This window comes from Eublepharis macularius, chromosome 6 (assembly GCF_028583425.1).
Source record: "Eublepharis macularius isolate TG4126 chromosome 6, MPM_Emac_v1.0, whole genome shotgun sequence".
NCBI classification, from domain to species: Eukaryota; Metazoa; Chordata; class Lepidosauria; order Squamata; family Eublepharidae; genus Eublepharis; species Eublepharis macularius.
In genome coordinates this window covers 58,642,922-58,668,173 of record NC_072795.1, presented here as the reverse complement: position 1 = coordinate 58,668,173, position 25,252 = coordinate 58,642,922, and the positions used below count along the sequence as shown (strand labels likewise).

The 25,252-nt window shown below is 42.0% G+C and overlaps 1 protein-coding gene across 2 annotated transcripts in view; it reads right to left on the bottom strand.

The window, feature by feature from the left end:
* Window positions 1–216: 216 nt before the first annotated feature.
* Window positions 217–25,252, bottom strand: part of ETV5 (ETS variant transcription factor 5) — a 45,443-nt gene continuing 20,407 nt past the window's right edge. For both annotated transcript variants that reach the window (XM_054984078.1, XM_054984079.1), the window contains 6 exons: window positions 22,951–23,207; window positions 14,636–14,701; window positions 12,176–12,244; window positions 11,548–11,717; window positions 4,536–4,637; window positions 217–2,204 (listed from right to left, as the gene is read on the bottom strand). In XM_054984078.1, coding sequence (XP_054840053.1) covers window positions 1,983–2,204; window positions 4,536–4,637; window positions 11,548–11,717; window positions 12,176–12,244; window positions 14,636–14,701; window positions 22,951–23,207 — 886 coding nt within the window. In that variant the 3' untranslated portion in view covers window positions 217–1,982. The remainder of the gene's footprint in view (window positions 2,205–4,535; window positions 4,638–11,547; window positions 11,718–12,175; window positions 12,245–14,635; window positions 14,702–22,950; window positions 23,208–25,252) is intronic.

Genomic DNA, 25,252 nt, shown 5'->3' with positions numbered 1-25,252 from the left:
GTGTTCAGGAGTTAATCAGGTCAGCATAATTCTTGTAGAAAGATGACTTGCTGACTTCAGGGACTGCAGAGGCAATTGGAAGCACACAAAAAGAGGTGGCAAAGGTTCAGAGTGCAAGAAGTGGACAAGCCACCTCCATCCATTTCTGGATGGCAGTGTTGAAAGTCCCACTGAGTCAAAAGAGGCAAATGAGAAGCAGGGCAAGCAGTGCCTGAACAGAAAGCAAAAATCCTTTATTGTACACAGTACAGAATGTAATGCAGCTTTGCAGGAGATATATTATATAGCCCTGCTCAGGCAATAGTTATTTCACATCAATCCTCAGATTAACCCTTTCTGCACTATAGACTTCCCATGCCAAATTTAAAAACAAAACAAAACAAAAAAGCAAACCCCACTGGTTAGGTTAAGCCCTGGGGCATGCTGAGAGCCACAGCAAAAGTTGCTGTTGACATGTGCTTTGTGATAGGCCACTCTCAGGCCACTGGATACATTCTGGGGAGAGTTGCTGAGTCGTCTACACAGAGTTAATCTTCATATTCATACTTTTTTTTTCTTAAAAAAAGTGAAGTTAGTCAAAAACCCAAACAAAGTTATCAAAGCAGAAAAAGAAATCCTATACAGCATTTACAACAAAACACGGAGCCCGCAGGGAAAGAGATGCATCATCGGTGAAGCATTTTACAGATGTGTGCCAACAGGGCTCACAAAAACAAGAGAAAGGGTTCCTGAAGGATCCAGAGAAGCTTTATATATACCGAGTAACTCTGGCCTTCTTCCTCTCTCTGGATTTTTACAAAATCAAGTTGTAATCTTTTTTTTCTTTTCATTAACAAAATCCTCTTAAAGTACATGGCTTGCACAAAGCCTCCGAAAGAGGGAAATGCAACCTACAAATTAAGCTAAAAATACACGCTCTCTCTTTCTCTCTTGCTTGCAAGCTCAAAGAGGACCAGAAAAGTCTGTTAAGCAGTAAAATGGCAATGGAGTCATAAGGTCAAAACTGTTGTACACTGGGGAAATTTAACAGCGGGGGCTGCCATGTGTTATATACATACAGTTTCGAGACACAGAAAAAGCCAAGCAGCTTGCGCTTTGCTGCTGCACAGAAGAATACTCCAAATGCACAGCATGCTGTGCAAAGTGTCCAGGCAGGATCCAGTGCAGAAAAAGCACAAAGCAGGTATGCACACGGTGAGCCCAAGAGGCTTCACCCAAGCTGCAGCGCCCTTTGCAATGGCACTGCCAGAGGCAAGAAAGCAGCAGCTCGGCCAGAGGGTGTACTTGCCATAGATACAAAACCTACAAAAACCTGGTTAGAAATGTTGCCCCACAACATAAAAAGAATTTGGCCAAACCTCCCTTTTCCCCTACAAGCAAGCCATCCATGCACAGCCTTATTAGAGAGAGGATGGCCACAGGCTTGCTGGGCTTTAGGGAGGTGCGGCTTAAGTGCTGTCTTTTAAGTTGGGTTGCTTACTACAGACCGAGAAAGGCCTCCCCAGACTGAAGAGCTGTGCACTGAGAACCCACAGGGCTGAATTAGCCCATTCCCAAGGGCTTACGCTGCATCAGTTTCTGTTTCCCTCTCCGAAGCAAAGCCCTTTTCCATTATGCAAGGTAGATACAAGGATTGTGATTGTAACAGAGCACGTTTTCTTTCCAAATTGCTAGTCGCACACAGTCTATTCAAGTCCCATGTATATCCCACCTGTCCCTATCAACAGGGCCTAGAAGACAACCCCTTTCCAATCTTTCTTCATGGTTGCACCCAATGTGATCAGCAACTGGAGGTCCTACTCACTAGCCATGCTATTGTCTGTCTTCACATGGCAGGCCATGAAGTATTTAGGCTCTTCTGATAATATTTGCAAAGAGCAGTTTTATGAACAGCAGAATTTTTTTCTTTACAAAAAAACACACATTTGCCCTTATTGGTTGGAACGAGAGTCTGTGATGTCAGGATTCAGCTGCTTTGCAAGTCAGTAAGCAAAGCCTTCTGCATAGGGAAGGTTGCTGCAGTGATCCAAGTCTAGGAGGTACGCAGAGTTATCTTCAAAATGTGTCAGAGGTAAGGTGTCATCTTCATTCACGTGGCAGTCCGGTTCAGCTTTCAAGAATGGGCGCTGATTGTCAGGGAAGGCCATGGAGAAAAGGGCATCAGGGTCACATACAAACTTGTAGACATACCGCTCTCCGGCCACCTGAAAGAGGCAGAAGGGTCTGTTAGGGTGAAAAGATGAAGAAGGGCAGGGGTGTTGGATAGACAGATTGTCAAGGAAGACCAATAAACAGGAAATTACTCCTTTCTCTTGGATGGTCAGAAAGAACAGCTGCAACTTACAAAACTTTCTCCCTTTCTTCATTTAGGATCAACTTGTTAACTCAGAATATGGTGACCAGGGCATGCTTAGGGCCTTTTTGCCAGCAAGCTCTTTTCACAAATCCGGCTCCAAATCAAACTCTCTGCAACAGCATTCTCTCCTTTCTGGAATAACCTTGTAAGTCCTATACTACCACATCTAGGACTGTGTGTATACTCAGATTCTTTAAGCACACTGCAAAAGTGCAGACTTTAGTATTGGGAGCAGAATTAATCATCTTGATAGTCTGAGCTTTCATTTAAAAAAAATTAAAATGCTGCTATAGTAGCAAAGGTTGACTACATCCTTTCAAACCTATGTCACGGAAAATTCTCAGCCTCTGTGGGTAAATGGGAACTGAGCAGAATTTCCCGTAACTAGGAAAAGGATTTTGGTGCTCTGGGAAGTTTTTCCTGTCAATCATCACTATCATTATCAATATCATCTTTTAACCCACACAGAAGACACTGCCCTGCCAATATCCTGGAAGCAATCAAATGGTGTGTGTGTTTGTGTGCGCATGCACACTTGGAAATGGATAATATTTCTGTGTGGTTGATGGCATAATTGTCCTACTTTCTTTTTTCATGGTTGGATGATGTGTCTGACAGCACAGGAGAGGAAGAGACCTTATCAGATTAGGTACTCATAAGGAGTTTCACAAATCAGGCCCTTGACAAAGCCAAGTCAAACTGTTTGTCAAACTGTACTCGAGGGGTTCTGAACATGATGCCTATTGGTGCTATGGCACCCATCAAGAGGGTTTTTTTTTTAGAAACTGAATGAGGCCATGTGGGGCTTTTGCACAACCAAGCTTCTGATTGTCCACTGGAGATTTTATTTGCTATAGTGATGTTTAAAAATGTTGCTCTGGCAGCAGTTGGCACCACTGCACATGGATCTTCACTATGTGAGCTCGGGTAGCCATTTTGTGGCTGGCTCTGCCTCCTGTGGCAGCTATTTTATGGCTGCACCCAACACACTGTCAGAATTCTAAAGGTGCCTGCAGGGTTAAAAAGACTGGGGACATCCACTTTAGTCAGTTTCAGATTGGCGGCCTTACTCTAGAGAGGAAGCTGACAAAAGGAATCTGCAGCTGACTGCTTTAATACATAGTCAATTTCATATCTGGCTGGTGTTCTAAAGCACAGATAAAGGCAACCTGGTGCAGTTGTTACAGTGTCAGACTAGGATCTGAGACCAGGTTTCAATCCTCACTCTGTTGTGGAAGCTTGTTGGGTAATCTTGGGCTATTCACTCTCCCAGTCTAATTTACCTCATATGGTTGTTGTGAGAATAAAACAGGTGGGGAGAATGAAGTTGTAAGTCGAGATGGGCATGAACCTGAATATGAACTAAAAAAACCACCCTGGTTCGTGAACTAGTGGTTCGTGGAAGCTCATTTCCATGAACTTCCAAGAACTGGTCTACTGGTTTGTTTGGTTCGTTTTAAAACAGCAATGCCCCTTTTCCCTGCTGCTGCAAAGCAGCAGGGGAAAGGGGCATTTAAACCCATGGATCAGCTGCTTGTCGGGGAGATCTCTAACAAGCAGCTTATCGTTTAAACACCAAGGCTTGGCTGCCCGGCCAGGAGTTCCCGGCTGGCCAGCCAAGCCCCACCCACAGTTTAAATGTCCATTTCCCCGCTGCTGGGAGCGGCCATTTAAACAGCCCCTGTTTAAATGATCAGCTGCTTATCGGGGATCTTCCCGACAAGCAGCTAGTCCGAGGGTTTAAAGGCCCCTTTCCCTGCCACTGCTAAGCGACCAGAAAGGGGCATTTAAATCCAACAAACAACGAACCGGTTTGTGAACTTGCCCCAGTTCATGGGAGTTTGTGGCTCCTGGTTTGTGAAAATGCCACAAAGCACGAACTACATGGGGTTTTTTTTGCAGTTTGTGCCCATGTCTAGTTGTAAGCACTTTGGGTGCCCACTGGAGAGAAAAAACTGGATATAAATATATATAAATAATTTTCAAAAAAGTTTTAATATAAAAATGTTTTCACAACATGGCATTTAAGGTGGGGGAGGGAACTCATCAATAGTTACTTCACATAAAGCAACAAGAAGGGGCTTATGGAAGGACTCTTCACACAGCAACTGCAGAAGTGAATGCACTATTTTCTCCTACAATAAAATGGAATATTCACAGAGAACAAGAAGTTACTTGCCTTTTGCATGATGCCTTTTTCATAGTAGTAGCGAAGGGAGCGGCTGAGCTTGTCATAATTCATTGCTGGTCGGTTTTTTTGGATTCCCCACCGGCGAGCTACCTACAAAAGTGAAAATGAGCTTAGCCCAGCTGTGCAGCTCGGTTGGGCACCTTCTGCTTGGGGCTCATTGGGCAGGCTCACCCTCCTTCCTGGGGGCGGGAACAGGGCCTCTGAGAAGCATGTCAAATTTTGCCATGACTGAAAGGTGTTAATGGGAAAGTGTTTCCAGTGAAGACCCCCACCTAGAACATTTATTTGTTTACAGAATTTATCCCTGCCTTTCTGCCCTCATCAGGGCCACCAAGGTGGCTGAATACATGAAACTGCCTTTTCTTGAATCAGACCATTGGTCATCACAGTCAGTATTGTCTACTCAGATTGGCAGAAGCTCTCCATGGTCACCGGTAAAGGTCTTTCACATCACCCACTATATGCTCGTTTATCTGGAGATGCCAGGGATTGATTCTGGGACTCTCTGCATGCTAAGCAGATGCTCTGCCACTGAGTCACAGCTCCTCCCCTTTTCAGCCACTACCCTGGATTAGAGAACTTCCCTTCCCTAGAAGTGAGGTTTGCACCATGCCTTCAAGCTTTCCAAAGGGGAGTGAAAACATTCATCTTTTAAAAGATCAGGAATAGGGAACAGCGCATGGTGTCACCTCGTAATTTTTTATTTTGTCACTATGAGTTTTACAGATTTGTATGGTAGTGGAAAATAACAAGTTTCCAGTAGCACCTGTAAGATTAACAAAATTTGTGGTAGGGTATGAGCTTTTGTGAGTCACAGCTCACTTCTTCACAAAAGCTCATATCCTACTACAAATTTTGTTAGTCTTACAGGTGCTACTGGACTCTTGCTCTTTTCTACTGCCACAGACAGACTAACATGGCTACCCATCTAGATTTGTATGGATTATTGTGGTTTAAAAATATTCTAAATAAATTTAAATAAAAAAGTAACTTGCAATACAAGTTGGGAGAGTCCGAGGGCACTGGGAGTCTACCTTTTTACCATAAGTATATGGAAAAATCAAACTGGAATATAAACTGGCCTTAAATGGGCATTTGTACACTGACCACATGATTTGTCTCCATTAAAACTATACGGATAATATTTTTAAATAAATGCATTCATTAGATCACTTGGTAAAAAGTGACATTGTGAACACTAAATGCTACATTATTTCCTTGTTGAGTTAAAGGAAAATATAATTTGCAATGCTGGACTTGTTGCACAAGCCCATTAAGAATGTACCCTGTGCAAGACTTTTCCAAAAACACGGATGTAAATTTGTTTTACTAACAGTCAACTATAAGAGCTTTAGAGTAGATGCATCACTAAATCATATTCACAGTAAAACAAAACAGCAAAGACCTTCAACTATTAGCAACCTAAACGAGGTGAGGCAGTTGCAGAGAATCACATCCGTTTCCTAGAAACACACAAGGGCTGCCTGCACGCTACTCTGCCAGGTCAGAGTATCAGTCAAATTTGTCGGTCAAGACACAAAGTAGTGAGTGGAAATCCATTATTATATTACGCTTTTAATTGACTGCAATGGAAACCATAGCCAACAAGACATAATCTGGAAACCTAACAGAGGCACAAATGTGCTCTGAATGAGAACTGACTCAATTCTAGCATGTTTCTGGAGCAGTTGTGCAGAGGGGATTATTCCTTTCAGTTCTCTTTGGGAGCAGGATCTGATGACATCAGCCTGTTGCCAACCAACCCACTGTTTCCCAGGGGATTTCTGGAATGGACAATCAGACAGGCACTCAGAGAAGATTAATGGGATTTCCTAGCACTAAGTGCACAGAGGCAGCCTCCATCCACCTGAGGCCCAGAAGAACAGCCTGAGCCAAACACACAGCGGGGTGTTTCCAGTGGTCTCAGCTGCTAAACAAGCTAGCTGCACTCATGCCAGTCAGACTAGTTTTTCTATCACAGCAAAGAACAGGGACAAAGTGATGTGCAAGGATGAATTAAAGATGGACCACGTCAGCAAAGAAAGAAGAACACACTGAGCACTTCCCAGCTTCGCCGCCCTCACACACAGAGAAACTTATTTCTGCTATAAGCTTCCCTGTTCATTCTCTGACTACTGCAATGCTTCCCATCAAAGGAACGAGATAAGGTTATCACAGTGCATTATTTATTCTAGGCCCAGTAAAAGTTTCTTAAACATCCCCTCCCCACAGCACCACAATCCCCCAACCCATTCAAACAAACACACTGACCATCAAAAAGTTGGTTTGAGTTATGAAATTACTGTTACATATTCTACATTTCTGAAAAATGCCCGCTTTTGCAACGTTTGCTTTAAAAAACCCCTCCCAGCTTATTCTATAACTTTTTGGTCACTAAAAGGGGATAATCCTGTCAATGTCTTTAAAAAATTTAAATGGACCTACGTGGCTGCAAATATTAGGTCAGTTAAATTAAAGCTTTATTTTCATTGTAAAATCATGAACTAGCTCCTGAAAGTCCATTCCTTTTGTAAGTTCACACTCCATAGACAAGATGACTAGGTGGCTTTATTGTTCTTACCCCCTGGTAAAACACCTGCAAGTTTTGATGAGTGCTAGCTTGCTGAAACTTCTTTCAGCTTCTTCCACAGTCACTGGTAAGGTGGGGAGGACTTACCAGGTTGCAGGAGGGCTCACCGGCAACATCATCATGTTGCCAGCGATGCAGTGACATCAGCACATTGCCAGGGGATGCTGGGGACGTTCTGGTATTTATTAGCATCTGGTATCTATTGTTAAATATGATAATGTTGTGACGATGTAGCCAGTGAGTCCTCCTGCAACTAACTGGTAAGTTCCCTCCTACCAGTTGCCAGGGGCGATCTGGTAACCCTACCAGAGACTGTGGAAGAAGCTGATGGTTATATCATAGTTTTCTCCAAATTCTAGAGCTGACGTGCTGACATCACTTCTGGGCGCACAGGGAGTGGTGTCAGCATGTTGGGATGATGTTGATCCCCCCCCCACACCCCATTTCTCACCATGCCTCCTCATCTGCCAGTTAAGTAGCAGTGGGAAGTACTCACTGGCAACAGTGGATCCCCCTCTGTGACTGGGGGAATGGTAAGCCTGGTCACTGGCAGAGTGCAAAGGATCCACAGGGCTATGCACATGTCAATGAAAATTAGTTCCCATCTCTATATTGAAAACATTTTCATCTTGAATTTGTTAATCCGCTTCCCTAGTTACTGTATTGTTGACTGACTGTAGAAAGGTCTTGTCTGATTTAAGAAACTAGAGCATAGATCGGTTTCATTCAGCTTCTTTTAGTTCCCTTTCTTTTACCTCCTTGCACTTCTAGCTGCCTGATTTGTATTTATAACCACCACCAGATGCAGCAGCATGGAGCATATGTGTTTGTGACCATGACATGGCATGTAATTCTTATAGGGTTACCAAGTTGCCTTACCCTGCTGGTGGGAGGGGGGAACTAGCACTCACCTTTAGAAACTCTTTGTGTCATCACACAGGCCACAGGAATGCTCCCATGATTTGGGGCCCAAATTAGCCTAGTGAGAGGTGTGGGAGCATTCCCATGGCCTGCGCAACAACATCACTCCTGGATGTGATGTCATCATGCCATGCTGGGAGTGTGCCCCAGGAGGCCTGTTCCTGCACCTTTCCCCCTCGCTGGCCAGATGAGTGGTGATGAAGGCTGAGAGTAGAGGATGCCCTGCCCCCACCAGGTGACTGGCAACCCTAAATTCTTACCAAAAGAAACAGCAACACTTGCTCTCACTATCTTACAGAGCTCTGCTTTGTCCTTCCCCTCAGGTGTCCCTCCTTCCTGCCTAAGCAAGAGGAACTCTGGGACTGGTAGTTCAGCAGTTCAGAATGTTGCTTGAGATTTCTGCTCTAACATTGCTTCTGATTGTCTCTAGAAAATCGCACAAGATCTGGATGTAGATACAAGGAAATAAATTTCTATAAATATCTTCAGGCATGATCTACCGCCTATCCTCCAATTTTTCCTCTCAGTAATGGGAACTGCAGCCTCTGCCAACCCCCACCCCCAAACAGGGGCTCTAATGCTTCTACCTAGCTTCCCTTCACACTCTTCTGCTCCCATAACACCCCCCTCCCGCCCAAGACTAGTTCTCTCTCTCTCTCTCTCTCTCTCTCTCTCTCTCATATAGCCTGAGGAAGTATGTATTGGGAGCCAACTACATCTGCATGTACACAGCACTGCATTGTAACTTCAGCAAACAGCTTAGATGATTGGGGGTGGGGGAGGAAATTCTACTATGCTGCTTCATTTTTAAGCTAACACATTGCAATGTTTTCCAATAGCACATGGAAAGAAACCCTTTGTAACTAGCTCCAGGGTGGAAGCATATTTAGGAAATATTTTGCATGTTCAGACACAGGCTCTTTAGCATATGTATGCCATGGCAGGGAAAGAGCTGAGAGCACATTGTCTATGCACAGATTCCTAGCAGCTCAGTAGCTATTGTTATATAAATCATCCTCCAGCACCCGGGCTTTATGACACACAGCAGCAAAAGAACTTTCTCTTTACTGCTGTACAGTGTGGCACAGAAAACCACGAACACTTTTCAACATCCTTCGCATCTTCTCAAATAGGCAAGACTCTCAGAAGCAAGATTGATTCTCAGCCCTTTGATCTTCTAAAGGGAACCTGCTTCCATTTGTTTGTGTCTTGGGGAAGACACTGAGATACAGAGATCTAACATGTAAGACCACTCAAGCTGAACATCAGGAGCAAGGTCACATAGTCTAGCTGTGCATCTCCCACTCACACTCTCTTAGCCTTCCCCCTTATGGAAAAGCCAGCCAGGACAGATTCACGGTGAAAATATTTCCAAGATCAAAGCAATGCCCTTTTCATAATACAGAGGGAGTGAAACGGCAGACTATCAAAGACCTTTGAGTAGAAGGGGCTGCCAAATTGCTGTTTGAAAAACCACAATTTCCATGCAGAGTGTACTGTATATTATGGATAATTACCCACCATGCACTGCTTGGATGTGCAGCTGGTTTCAATTATTAGTCAAACAGCTTCCTCCTCTGCATCATTCAGCACAACCCAGTGCGCCACAAGATTCCTCTCAGTAATTGCAAGGGTTTATTTACAAAACCAGTGTCTCCACAGGGCAACAACAGAGCAAAGCCTACAGCAACAGTGGGAATTAGCAGAAAACCTTTCCCCAAGGCACAGCTAAGTAGCTGAAGTGTAATGAGAAAAGAACATGCCCTAGACCTGCTGAATGGGAAGATGTTATGGAAAGCTAGTGAGCTGTACAAAGGGACTGCAAGGGGAGGGGAGAGAAAACAAGGAAGGGATTCTCAATGGGCTCTTTATACATGCTACCAGCTTCTAAAAATTTGCAAGCTTTTAAACTGCAAATATATACAGTGTGAACAAACAAAATATCCCATCTGACCCATCCTAGCCCATGAGTCTCTCAAGAGCAAAACTATAGCAAAGAGAAAAGAAAAAACTAAAAAAAGCATAGGTTACTATGCTGAGAAAGAGAGAATGTGGGTTAGAACTAATGGCAGTCCATGAGCCTTAACACTGACACAAATCAACAAGTTTTTGCCAAATCAAAGTGAAGGTTTCAGAAGTCTGTCCTCCATATACTTATCTTCTTGTATATTGAACTCCAAGCATTCTGTCTACTCACTGCTCTATACTAGGAGAATGGACAGATTTTTTAATGTTGATGTATCAACTTCTTTCCAACAATGAAGCTTGTTAGGCTAAAGTACTAGATATAGGGTGGAACACAGCACATACACCTTAAATGTGGGAGTGTCTGATGCCTGTCCTCTGAATCAAGGACATGTTTAAGAAAAGGAGCAAGAGGCCAGTATAACAGGAACAGAACTTTGTCGAATCCAGAGAAGTCTGAGATCCAGTGCTGTTGGCCTCTTTCTGCATTATACCACCCCATTCTCCTTCATGTATGGACAAGGCTGGAGTCCAATTTCATTTTAACTCTAATAAAGGATATATATAACATGGGCTGGGTTATATTTTTTGTCAGAAGATAATCCAGCCAAATAAGTTAAGGAGTTGCTGTCTGCCAATAACCAGTTATAGCAACAGCGAGACCAAGCAATTTTGCGTCCAACTGTTCAACAAGTACGGAAGGAGGATCTTACACATCTGCTCTGCGTTTTCCCCATTTGACCTTGGTGTGGACTGGAGAAGATTCAATAAGCAGATTTACACAGAACCAGAATGACTTTCTGTACAACTGCTCTACCTGTTGTTATACCCCTAGGCACCACTCATGAATAAGAATCACCTTTTTTGAACCTGGAGTAAATTAATAACCAGAACTTACTGCAGGGACAAACTGATTTGTATAGGAACTGGCCTTGTCAAGATGCAATACAAACAGACCATCTAGTGCATCACCCCTCAGAGATAAAGCAGAGGCAGCTTCAATGCTACAGGAAGTCCTAAGAAGAGGCGTTTGGTTGCTACATCATGCAAAAAGAGTGAACTTGCGTATCTCGCTTCTGGGAACATACCATAGCTGGTGTCAAGGCAGCTCTGTATAAGGGAGATGAGCAAACTGCCCTTCAAACAGCACTTGAATTTTTCACCAGCTCCACATGTGCTCTTGACATACCAAGAAAAAGCCACCAACCCTGCTCTGGTCAGAACCTCAACTTCTGGCAACTACAAGTCTCAATTAATGCTATTTGCATCCTGTCCCCTTTCAAGTGGTCTGGTCTACAGATTAAAAACAAATGAAGCAACGGCACTATGTCACAATCTAACCTCCAAGCCTCATTCTGCTCTCTCCTCTCAATGAATAAAAGATGTTTCAGACAGAAAGTCACAGCAGCTATCAAATGATCCACCTCTCTGCCACATTCAAACCACCTTTTGTTGGACAGCTAGAAAATAAAAGCATTGATCGTGATTCATGATTTGGGAGGCTCTCCCCACCCAGGTTTTTACCTCTTCAGGCTCAATCAGCTTGAACTCCATGCCTCTGCCAGTCCAAGCAATGAAATGGGCATTGGCTGGATCATCCAGGAGAGTGACCAGGAACTGCCACAACTGGAGTGATCCTCGTCTCTGGTAAGGAGGCCCTTCACGATATCCTGGGGGCTCTTGCTTCACTTTGCCTGTCCAGAACAAAGTACACCATTTAGATTCAACATTCTGAGTGCCTCATCTTTCCTTACTGTAGATTCCTCCAATTTCTTAGAATAAACTCAGACATTCTTAAGAAGCCAGGTGAATTCAGAAGTGATAGCACATCTGGATGGTGGCCATCCAGCTGGTGAGTCTCCCCTTGTACAAAGATGCACGAAGCAGCCAGATATCACTGTGCATGCAGTACTTCTTTTGAATATCCACACAGTTTCTCTCAGCTGTCCCATTCTGTAGCATTAATCTGGTAATGAATGTAGTTCTACCACTGAAGTGCTGTATCTTGCAGCAAGTGTAGACAGTTTCTCCCCCAAAGTACGGCACAATTGAGACAGGGCTTCTTGAAGCACACAGAAGGGCTGCTTGTTAGCTAATCTGCATGCTGGCTTTCCCAGAACTCACTAAAGTTGCTAAACAATCTGTCCCTTACCTTCCAATCTCTCTGGTACAACACAGGTATCATCGAAGTACAACCGGGCATCTTTTTCATATGAGAACCCTAAGAAGACAGGAGATAGGCAAATTAGCTCATCACAAGTTCAGCTCCATTCTCTGTGACACAGCACAAACACACAAATTACACTGTTCCCTCTTCAAAAAGAGTCCAGTAGCACCTTTAAGACTAACCAATTTTATTGTAGCATAAGCTTTCGAGAATCAAGTTCTCTTCGTCAGATGCATGATACAGAGACTGTCTCTGTATCATGCATCTGACAAAGAGAACTTGATTCTCGAAAGCTTATGATACAATATTGGTTAGTCTTAAAGGTGCTACTGGACTCTTTTTGATTTTGCTACCACAGACTAACATGGCTAACTCCTCTGCATCTATGTTCCCTCTTCGACAGTTTGATTAGTACCACTTCTTTGTTTGTTGGCAGCAACAGCTCGACAGTTTGTTAAAATCAACAGGTACAGCCTCAAAACACTTACTTGTGGATGTGCCAGCTGTTCTGCTCTGCCAACTTTCAGGGCATGTCTAGACAACAGGTTTCTACATTGCTGGCTTCACTCAGAAAAGAGGGAGGGAAGAGAACTGCACAGAAAGAGAGACCAAGCCACAAAAGGCTACCTTGTGCTGCAGTTTCTCTTTTGGATTGTGACACCTTGCTAACCCCTGGCCTAGCACTCAGAGCGGCAGTGATAAGGACGGGGATCAGCACAGCTCCCTATTATGGCTTGCAGGCATATTAGTTTGACACTCAAGAACCAATCCTCTTCCTCCCTCAAATCCGGTGGCACTCTCAGGCTTTGTTTATACTAATTGATTGAACTCTATAAACTGGTTTAGACTGAACTTTAAAATGTCCTTCTTGTGTGTTCAAACAACACAAGTCAATCTTGTCAGACATTTACGTTGTTGTAAGAGAGAAAGTTGCTCCACAGACCTAAGTCTGTACACAGCATTAAAATGCTACGATGCATAACAATGTTCAAAACAACAAATTATTAAAATCCCTCTTTAGCGGAAGCATGGTTGATATACAACTTCATTCTGGATATCATGATCATTGTGAAGTTTTTTTTTTAATCTTTATCATTGTGAAGTTTTTGAGAAACTTCACATCTGACACGTTTCACATGGACAGTCTCTGGTGCCAGAAACTGTGAACTTCATTAAATGTGATAAATGCATGCACCTCTATTTTGTCTTCTATACCTAACATCAACTGGATAGTAGTTCTGACAGTGTTCATTACACAGGAAGGTTGTAAATGCAAGTTTCCTACAAAGAAGCAACATTAATGTAGGAAAGTGTGTGATGTGTGAAACAGACCTCAGCTGTCACAACAAGGAAAAATAGTATAACTCTGCACTCTTCATCCATTCAAACAATCACAAGCAGGCTTGCTTTGTGGTCTACCTATGAGTTTTTAGACATCTCTCTTAGTTATGTTTGCACATGTGACAGATACTGTTTGCTCAGATAAGGTTCCAGAGAAGCTAGACTTTTATTAGCAGCTCTAGCCACATTGGCAGCTGGTGTTGGCACCTGACATGCCAAAGAGAGAAGCAAGAAGGAAGAATCCATTCTGTAGGTAAAATGGAAGGAGTTGTATCAGCATCTAAGGAGGGAACCTGGCAACAGGCTACTGAATTTCCCAACAAGCCCCAAACACCATTATTAATTTGCTTGCAGTGTAGTAAGGGAATCAGGATGATTTATAGTAAGCTGACTAGACTATAGCAGGATAAGATAACATCATCAGCTTCTTTGGCCCAAATAACGTCTTTGCACTGTGAAACAATACAGTTCTCACAACTGCTCATTTTTTCTTTTCTTCTAGGGATGAGTGGGGGGAATTGCTACTTTGGAAGGCCTAAGACAATACCCACAATGTGGGTCCATCCTCTTGCCAAGCTCATAGCACTATTCAAGCATCAAACAATGGGGGGGGGCTTTCCTCTTCCCAGAGTTTGCTGGGCATTCAGCACACCCCAGCCAGTGCTGTGAGGTTCACATCAAAAGAAGAGGCAGGCATCAGAAAGGACAAAGCGACAAATCTGCACTAAGAGACTGCAAAAGGAACAAAACAATGCCTTAGACCCTTCATCCTTAATGTAAGGATAATAATGCAGTCCTTTCTTTCAGGTTTGCTGTACCGATCATGTACATGAAGAACTTTGAATACTCCAAAAGCTCTTATAAAATTTAAATATTGTGATTGTTAATTGTTCTGTGTCTTGTTCTTGATAACTCCTCCTAGGGTACTGCAAAATGCCCTTAAGCAGAAACATACCAGCCAATAGTTTCTACTTTCATGAGAGAGTTTTTGCCCTTATTCTTGGGATAATCATCTACAGCTCTAGATCGATGTATCTTTTCTATTTTATTTCATGCGCACAGATACACATGAGCTCATCACGTATCTGCTGCCCAGTCACTTACCATCATGGCTGTTGGTAAAATAGCCTCCTCCTCCTCTCACATATGCTGACTGGCAATTAGGCACTTCTGAAATAAAGATGAAGGCAGAGTTCATATTGTCATCACTTCATTTTTTGTTCAGATATAATCACAGAAAGACTTACAAATAAAATCCTAGATACACCACAAAGAATGTGTGGCCCCACCCAGTAGTTTCTTGGAAATACAGCGCCATAGGGATGCACTCCTGGAAAACTCAACATGTAAAACATATAAAAGTGCCTTATTTCAAATCAAGTAGATCTGGGTACTTTATCTAGTAGCAGCTCTTCAGAGTTTCACGCACAGATAGGCCGTCCCTTAAACAGGCTACTCAAGATCTTTTAAGTGGAGATGCCAGAGACTGAACCTTCAACATCCTGCGCAGAAACTGCTTGACATCACTGTGTGGTGAACCCAGTTTATACAGCTTAACCAGGTGCTGAAATCATCTTATCTTGCCTCAGACTGGGAATAGGGCTTTTCTATAGGGGTAGCCCACTTGTGAAACTCTGTTTGCAGATTTACTCAAACACCACTTACCTTTTAGGCACTGTTAAAACTATTCACTCTCCCAGGCATTTAAAAGGTGTTTCCTTTATGCTGCATCTTTTCAAAGTACTATCTATTCCTCTTAGTGGGACATGTTTTTAGCTGTTATATTTTATTGTTGTTTTATGGTGCGGGTTTTTTTAAGTTATATTATTTTACATTGTTTTGCAAGTAGTAAGGTGGAGCTATTTTAAAAATTGCAATTAAAAATGAATTACCTCTCCTCTGCAAAAAGCAAAAGTCTTTAGAGAGAGGCTGCGCTTCAGATGTGAACTATCACTATCCTATTCCTATGCGCTAAGATTATTTACCTCCTAGAATCAGGCGTTCAGAAACATGATGAGCCGACTTCCGGTTTGGGATTCATGGAGGTCTAACGCAGCTCCATTTGTGGAGCTGACCGGATTGCCGTTTTAACCGGCCGGAGGGGTGAAAATAACCCGCGGCCGACTGCTCTCAGGCGGGGAGCAGGCAAAGAACGCTCAAGACCCTAGGGTGAGTTAGATCTCGGACGAGGGGGGGCTCTACACAAGGAGTCTCCCCCCCGATCCTTGAGGTCCCACCTTGCGACGGGTCGGCTATAATCTCTGAGGCAATTTTGGGGCCAATTCGGCTGGCATAAGACCTACATACCCAAGCTTCGATCGGGGAGGGAAGTCGAGAGGAGAATTTAAGATCGAAACAGCGATTACAACCCGAGAAAGCTGGAGAGAAGGTAAAGATCGCTATCTCTTGAAACGGGACAGATTGACAAAAACAGAGAGGAAAGAAAGTAGACTTTTAAACTGCAACAGACTAGCGAAAAGGAGGTGAAGACTCGGCAGGAGTTGTATTTTAAAAGAGACTAAGTTTAAAGAAGTTATTACAAAAATCGGACTATTGTTTTGAATACCTGTGGTTTTGGAGCTGTGGGAAAAAGACACCATCGCGAGACCTGCTGTGGGAAGACGGGAGACAGGAAGTGCGTAACAACAATAGAGTGGCTGGAGGGAAGCGGCCCTTGCCAAAGGACAGGAAGTGGGGAATCGCCATTTTTGAAAGTGGAAGGGTCGTGGCTTCAGCGGAAGAGGAAGTAGGCCATTTTGGATTATAATAATATAGAGAAACCATAGAGAAAAGACGCCCGACATTTTGGATATAAAAAATTAATTTTGGCAAAGATTGGGACATTTAAAAAAAAGGAAAACGTTTAATTATACGCCACGGAGCTGAGGAAGAGAGCAGATTCGTGGGAGCGAGCTAAAGCAAGCCCCACGATGTCGAAAAAAGAGTGGCAATCGGCAATAGAAAACTTGGACAAAAAACTTATAGACATGATGAAAGAACTTAAGGACACGAAATTGGAGCTTATTAAAGAGGTCAAGGAAGTTACACAGACAGTAAAGTCGGAGCTGTCAGAAGTGAAAAAAGGTGTGGAAACGATTAGTAGTGAATTACAAGGAACGCAGCAGAGAGTTAAAACAGTAGAAGACGCGATGGAGAATTTAATAGACACGCAACAAACAGAGATGAGGCTGGTGAAGGGGAGGATGTCAGTTGCAGAAACTAAACACATGGAGAAGCAGCTTCGTTTTCGTGGTCTGCCAGAAGTGGAAGGGAAGTCAGCGCAAGAACAGATGACTGAGGTGTTGGCTGATTACCTGGGGAAGGAGGAGGAGGAAATTGTGGCTATCCTAGATGTGGCGTATCGTGTGAACTCGAGAATTGCAACCCAGAGGAAACTACCAAGGGATGTGATTGTGCAGTTTACAACTAGAAATATGAAAGAGAGGATTGTGACCAAACAATTTCAAGATCCATTGGAGATTGATGGCAAGACGATTATTATAATGAAGGAACTGCCCAGATCAGTGTTATTGGACAGGAAAAAATATAGAGTGCTAATTCAGACTTTGAAGGACATGAATATCAGATACAGATGGGAGTTACCGGAAGGAGTGTCCTTTGAGTTTGGAGGGGCAAAAAAACGTATCAGATCTGAGCGGGAGATGGAGAGATTTATCAAGGACAATGAAAAAGACTTACCAACAAAACCATGAATATGGAGTGTAAAGTATTATCTTGGAATATAAATGGACTAAACTCACCGAATAAGAGAAAAAATATTTTTCATTGGCTACTAAAACAAAAATGTGATATTGTTTGTTTGCAGGAGACCCACATTAGAAAACAGGATGTAAAATATTTAAAATCTGGAAAATTGGGCAAAGAATTTGTAGCGGCTTCCAACAAGAAAAAAAGAGGAGTGGTGTTGTATATAAAAGAGGAGCTGCAGCCAAAATTTGTTATGAGAGATGTGGAAGCTAGATTTGTAGCAGTGGAATGTAATTGGAACTTAAAGAGAGTGTTGGTAGTCGGACTTTATGCACCTAACGGTGCAAAGGAAAGCTTCTTTGAGGACTTAAGGAAGCACCTAGACGATCTTGTATATGACCAGATAATTCTTGCTGGAGATTTCAATGGAGTGACAGATTTGGAATTAGACAAAAAGACTACAAAAGCACAAAAGAAAAGAGGACTATTGCCAAAGTTTTTTTTTGAGTTGATTCAACAAGAGACTCTCGAAGACGTATGGAGGAGAGAATATCCTAAAACCAAACAGTTTACTTTTTATTCTGCAAGGCATCTTACATTATCAAGAATTGATATGATCTGGGCCTCAAAGGACTTAGCGCTATGGACTAAGGAGGTAGAAATAATGCCGATGGTAGGCTCAGATCACAACCCAATTATGTGGAAATTTGGAAAAAGGAGAAAAAGGAAAGCCTGGAGAATAAATGAGGACCTGTTACAGGAAAGTGAGAATATGGAAACATTGAGAAGAGAGACTAAGTTTTTTATACAATACAACGTGAATAAAGAAGTACCAACCAGTAAAGTTTGGGACGCGTACAAGGCGGTTGTAAGGGGCATACTAATGGACTTAAATGGTAGAGCAAGGAAAAAGAAAGAGGAGAAAAGACAAGAGATTGAGGAGAAAATAAAGGCCAAAGAAGTACAGTTAAAAAAGAGACCAGGGAAAAAGAAAATACATCAGGAAATCAAAATTCTTCAAGAACAGTTAACAGCAATGAGTAACAAAGAATTGGAGTGGAACCTTAAAAGACTGAATCAAAAAGCTTTTGAGGGTGCTAATAAACCTGGGAAATATTTGGCATGGCAATTAAAGAAGAAAAGGGAAAAGAAAATAATAAATAAAATTTGTGAAGAAAACAAAACGTATTTGGAGCAGACTACCATTAGCAGAGCCTTTTATAAATTTTACGCTAAGCTGTATAATAAAAAAGAAGTAAACAAAGAATCAATAGCATCATATTTGGAGAAAACCAAACTTCCAGAGATCTCGGAAGCTTGGAGAAATAAGTTGAACAGTGAAGTAACTGATGAGGAAATAAATATGGCAATACAATCCGCAAATCTAGGAAAGGCGCCAGGGCCAGATGGACTTACGGCTAAATTTTATAAGACAATGGCCAATGAACTGGCACCATTCCTAAAAGAGGTGATGAACGGAGTTTTTAGGGATCAAAGAATTCCAGACACTTGGAGCGAAGCGAATATATCATTGATCCCAAAAGAGGGCCAAGATCTGACTAGTGTGAAAAACTATAGGCCTATATCACTACTCAATAATGACTATAAAATTTTTGCGAAGATATTGGCGGAGAGATTGAAGGGGTGGCTCTCGGAAGTCATAGAGGAGGAACAAGCAGGCTTTTTGCCAGACAGACAAATAAGAGACAACTTAAGGACAGTGATCAATGCTATTGAATACTACGACAAGCGTTGTGACAAAGAGGTTGGTTTCTTCTTTGTAGACGCTGAAAAAGCGTTTGACAATTTAAACTGGGATTTTATGTTTGCCACTATGGAAAAGCTACAACTGGGAGAAAGATTCGTCAGAGCAATCAAGGAAATCTATAGAGACCAGACTGCAGCAATTGTAGTGAATGATGAATTGACCAAAAAATTGACGATTAGTAAAGGAACAAGACAAGGTTGCCCGTTATCTCCATTGTTGTTCATTTTAGTATTGGAGATTCTGATGATACAAATTCGACAAGATGAGGAAATACGAGGAATAAAAATAAAGGACTACTCATATAAGGTCAGAGCATTTGCAGACGACATAATGTTAATTGTAGAAGACCCACTGGAGAACATGCCAAAAGTGATAGGCAAGATCAAGGAGTTTGGAGATTTGGCAGGTTTCTTCATTAACAAAAAGAAGTCAAAGATATTATGCAAAAACATGACTAAGCAGAAACAACAATTGTTAATGGAAACAACGGATTGTGAAGTAACTAGTAAGGTGAAATACTTGGGAGTTGAGCTGACTGCAAAAAATATAGATTTGTTCAAGAATAATTATGAAAAATTATGGACTCAGATAGAGAGAGACTTGATCAAATGGAATAGATTGAACCTGTCATGGTTGGGCAGGATTGCAGCAGTTAAGATGAATGTGTTACCAAGAGTAATGTTTTTGTTACAGACAATACCAATCATCAGAGACTCTAAACAATTTGAAAAATGGCAGAGGAAAATATCAGATTTTGTCTGGGCAGGCAAGAAGCCTCGAGTGAAAGTAAAAGTTTTACAAGATGCAAAGGAGAGAGGCGGAATGCAACTGCCCAATCTGAGACTTTACCATGATGCAATCTGCCTAGTTTGGCTAAAAGAGTGGATGACATTAAAGAATAAGAAACTATTAGCCCTAGAGGGATATAAAAAAATTTTTGGATGGCACGCATACCTATGGCATGACAAAGTAAAGGTCAACTCGATGTTCCTGCATCATTTTGTAAGGAGAAGTCTATTTACAATCTGGAAGAAGTATAGAACTTACTTACAAGAAGGAACCCCCTTGTGGGTGGTTCCATATGAGGTGATAGATCCGAGAGCTGTGGATAATGAACAACAATGTTTAACGTATAAAGAAATAACTAAGATTGAAGTATCTAAACTTAGAATAAAGACGCAAGAGGAACTATCACCTAACTATGACTGGTTTCAGTATAGACAGATTAGAGACTTATACAACTCAGACTTTGCCAAAGGGGGCATACGAACAGAGAACTCGGAACTAGAGCAGACCCTTCTTAAAGAAGACAAGAAAAGAATATCCAAGGTATACCAAGTATTGCTGAAATGGTATACTGAGGATGAGATAGTTAAAACACAGATGGTGAAATGGGCTATAAATTTCAATAAAGAAATAACAATGGAGGCATGGGAATACTTGTGGAAAACTACAATGAAGACAACGGCATGTATTAATATTAAAGAGAACATTTTCAAAATGATCTATCGTTGGTACATGACACCAAAGAAGATTGCGCTAGGGAATTTGAATACTTCTAATAAATGCTGGAAATGTAAGAAACATGAGGGCTCCCTCTATCATATGTGGTGGTCGTGTGAGGTAGCTAGGCAGTTCTGGGGGGAAATAATAAGAGAAATGAGTGAAATTTTACAGTTTCAAATAAATAAGAACCCAGAACTCCTGCTGCTAAACTTGGGAATGGAGGGAATTCCAGCCCATCATAGGACGTTGATTTTTTATATGACTGCAGCAGCTAGACTTTTGTATGCGCAGAAATGGAAAGTACAAGAAGTACCAACTATTGAAGATTGGATCTACAAATTGCTGTATATGGCTGAAATGGACAAGATGACAAGAAAACTGAGAGATCTGGACTCAGGGCAGTTCAACACAGACTGGGAGAAGCTGAAACAATACCTGGAGAAGAAATGGGAGGTGGGAGGAAAACTGTGGCAGTTTGAGAACTACTGAAATATAATAAAAGTATAAAAGAGAGGGGTGACTTTACCGGGGGAGGAAGAGAAATGTGAATTTATAAGCAGTTAGATTAATTGATTGAGATATATATAGATATGTATAGGTCAACTGATAGAGAATAATTAATGATAAGGTTTAAACATGAGGATTGACTAACTAACAATATTTTCTTTCTTTGACAAGATTTATATGCACCAAACTGAATGTATAGAAGAGTTAAATTGATTGAGTATCTGAGGAGTTATATAGAATTACCATAAAAAGTTGAAATGAGTAATATATAGAGAACAAATCAAATTGTTTGATTTAAATGTGGGAAATTTTTATGGTTTATGATATATAGGTTTATATAGAATTATTCAAAACTGGAAAATGGGATAAATTGTTTATCTAAAGACGTATAGTTTGGGTGTATAATAATTAAAGGAGTTAATGATGCACTGCTTAATATAATGGAGAATGTATATCTGTTTTAGACAGAGGAATTTAATAGAAGTAAGGGAAAAGGGACAGAGGGTGGGAAAGCTGTTGGAAGTCAACAAAAGGGGGGGAAAGGGAGGGGGTTAGAAACGAAAAATTAGGGGAAAATTGATTGTAATGTAAAAATAAAAATGTTCTAACCCAATAAAAAATTTTTCAAAAAAAAAAAAAAAGAAACATGATGAGCCACTGACTAAATAGGAGATTTATTGAATTTGCAAGCATTAATATAATCCATTGAAACTAGGTACATCATATTGTTCCTGGAAGAAGCCACTGAAATAAAATCTCTCTCATTACTGCAGCTGTTTTTCCCCGAAGGCAAAGTTCCCTGCAACCATTTCCATTGGCATGTAGAGAAAAAAAATTAGTTAGGAACCTGCAGAATGGGCTGGGGAAATATATTTAAACCATGCCTCAAAGTATGATCTAAAAGTCAAGCTTCATCCCTCTGAAAAAACATGACAAGCTGGGAGAGAAGAGAAAAAATACCTTTGACTTTAGATCTTCTTCCATCTGTTCCACCCTGCCACTGAGAGGTCATGATATTTTTAGGTCTAAGGAGATTTGTAGTTATGCAGAGTGGGACTTGTGCCACCAGCAGCTGCAGAATCTAATAAGTGGTTAGGCTAGCCACCCTTCCCCCTCTCTTCAGGTCCCAAGGTGAGCAGTTAGCAGAAAACCAGAGTCAGCTGAGGGTTTCAAGAAGTGCCCAGATGCAGCCCCGACAAATGTACAAGAAACATTACTAGACAGAAGGTAGGAAAGGGGAAAAACTTTTGCACACACATGTAACACTGCCTCCCCCACTGCCAACAGTAATGCCTTTCAGATTATGGAAGCTTAGATTCTGCTACATCTGTTGAATGCTTGATTTTTAAATTTATTTTTTAAATCACAAAGAGATAATCTACCATTCTAAGTAGGTTAAATATTGCCATGAAAAGGCAGTTGCTCCTCTCATGCAGAAGCAGCACAAGCCTCTGAGAAAAATCCAGCAGTCAGAACAGAGGAGCAGCAGGTGGAGTGACTATTGGATACTATAGTAAAATTATGGCTGCATCCTCTGTCAGAAACAAAAATGGCAGCTGCCACCACAGGACACTGGTATACAACAGAACCGATGGAAATGGTCACAGAAACGCACAGTGTGTGTGTGTGTGTGTGTGTGTGCGCATATGTGTGTGTATATAAAATGCATATCTCCATCCAACAGGTACTGAGCCATCTCTTGCAGCCACACAGAGACTTCCAAAAGTTCTCTGGCATCTGAAGATTGCCAAGAAGCATGCTACATACACAAAAACTGCATGAAAGCTCAGTGGTTTTTCAATAACAGCAGTATTTGCCCAAGGGCTGTATGAAAACCAGCCAACTTGCTGCTGACGGTACTGAGGCTGCTTCATATACCTGACAGGCACCAAGGAATCAGGACTTGCTTGTATATGGCCAGCATACTCACCTGAGTCAATACAGTAGTCCCTTGGTTCTTGCTTTATTCCCATGGGAGACTGGAATCCATGCCTGGGTGGGCCAGGGATGCCTGGGACGCCATGGTCATAGAGGGGGTCATGGTACTCTTGCTTGAATCCCTGAGGAGGATGGGCAGCAGCAGGGACAATAGGCTCTGACATCTGCCTGTGGTAGATTGGGCGATTGTCTCCAGAAAGCCCTGGCTGAGGATAGGGGTGGCAAGGTTCAGACATCTGTCTTTGAAACCTTGGTAAACATAAGAAAGACAGACAGAGACATCAACCAAAGTTAAGTGAACAAGAACCTTCAGGTCTCCCAGAGTCTTCCCTCAGGGACATGCCATGAGGTGTGCTCAAACTTGCTTTAGCCCACAGACCCATACCTACAATAGCCAGCTCATCTGAGGTATATGGCAGGAAATCTGCTTTAATACTAATAAACCTCAAGCAACATAGCCTTATAGGTCTGTTGTTATGTACGGATGGAACAGCACATCCCTGAGTTTATTTGTAGCACTATAATAATACTAGGGCCCTACAGCCCTTCCTGCATAAAGTGGGTCAACGTGGGATCTATTGTGTTGGGAAATGCATGCCTTGTCTTGAAAAGGGAATTCTACAACACAGAGCTACGGCCCTGACATGGGATAGCTATTATGATACTCGAGGACTGCACCTGATGGGACTTGGCATCAGGGAGGTGAATGAAAAAGTCAAGGAGTTTTGTAGCTTTCATCTCGCTCTAGGCCTATTTCTCAGCAACTCATGTGGTCAAACTCTGATATAAATATCAATATATACAAAATAGGAAGATTTTCTCTCTTACAAACAGGATGCTTAAACAAACCCTTGTACAACTTTTGACATCTTTCCAAAACTTTACATGTTGAACATAGCTGAATATGTTCATATTCAGAGATGGCAAACCTGAATGATGTAGGTTTGGGGAGAGAGGTAAAGCAAGATGTATGCATCCTAGGACACTGACTACCTGTTTTCAATCAACAGTGAAATATATTATGACACTTCCTGAAAAACAGAGGTCCTCCTCATGATCCTTGTCCTTTGGCAGTGAATTAAACAAAGGTAGTTGGGAAGAATTTAGAAGCAATATGCAGAAAGGATGAGAACCCCTCCCCAATCTTCTTATCTTAAGGCCAAACTACTTGGACTATGGGAGATCTGTGAGTGTATATCCCAACTATGGTGGGATTTATGGGTGGGTAAGACCCCCCACCTCACAGACAGACACACAAGCCTTTCACACTCCTGCCACCCAGGCAAGTAAAGGCCCGGAGTCCCCCTGCCTCATGCCCCCTCTCTAGCCTCCACTACAGCAGGAAGAGAGCCCTGAAGCAAATTCTCACAGGGTCTCCTCTCTCCTCTTCCAGAGGCTCCACCAGACTGGCGGCCGGTTCCTTCTATGTACCTCCCCTTACCCAGCCACAGCCCATGGCTATTGGGGAAAAGGGTCTCTTACTTTCCCTCAATATACACTGCCACCGTTTAATGCACTAGACCCTTTCCAGGTGACCAGAACGCGCACACGCGCACGTGTGTGTCTTATTTCCCTTTCAGCTAACAACTTCCGGCCAAACAGGGTTAAACTAAACAAAAAAATATTTATAAGAAAGAACACAGGAGTGAATGGATTTGAACTAATGAAAGAACAGATTAACAGCCAGCTAAATTTCTGCTGCCTCTTTGAGCAGCATCTCAAACCATTCCACCCCCACTCTAAAAACTCTTTTCCCCTTCAACCAACTCTAACTCTGATTGGCCCAGCATTCCACCCGCTGCTATTGGGTGTCTCTCAGGAGAGGCGGAGCTGGAGCCAGTCCTGTCTATCACACCAATGTTTTTATTTTTAATTAAAAACAGATGTAAGAAGCCATGAACTAGATCACAGTATGGTATCAGGGCATGTGTGTATACGGTTAAAGCTAGATTTCTGCTATAGGGCTAATAACTGGGAGGTTATACTGGAAAAATGTGTTAATTTTTTGTAAATTAAAAGAAATAAAAATAATAGAGGTAGAAGGTTGTTGGTCCAATTCAATGTGCAGCTTCCTTACTACTTTTAAGTAAAAATAAATATATAGAGAGATCTGATCACAAATCTCCTGTACTATGTGCAGATTCAGCCCCCAATGAACTCCTTACTGTAATATAAATACTTAGCAAAGGAACTGGTTTCTTTTCTGCACAAGCTGCTTGTTAGGTTTGTGCTTGTGTTTGGAGCAAGAAGGACTTCTAGTGCAAACTCGTGAGGCAGGTTTAAACAGTGTGAGT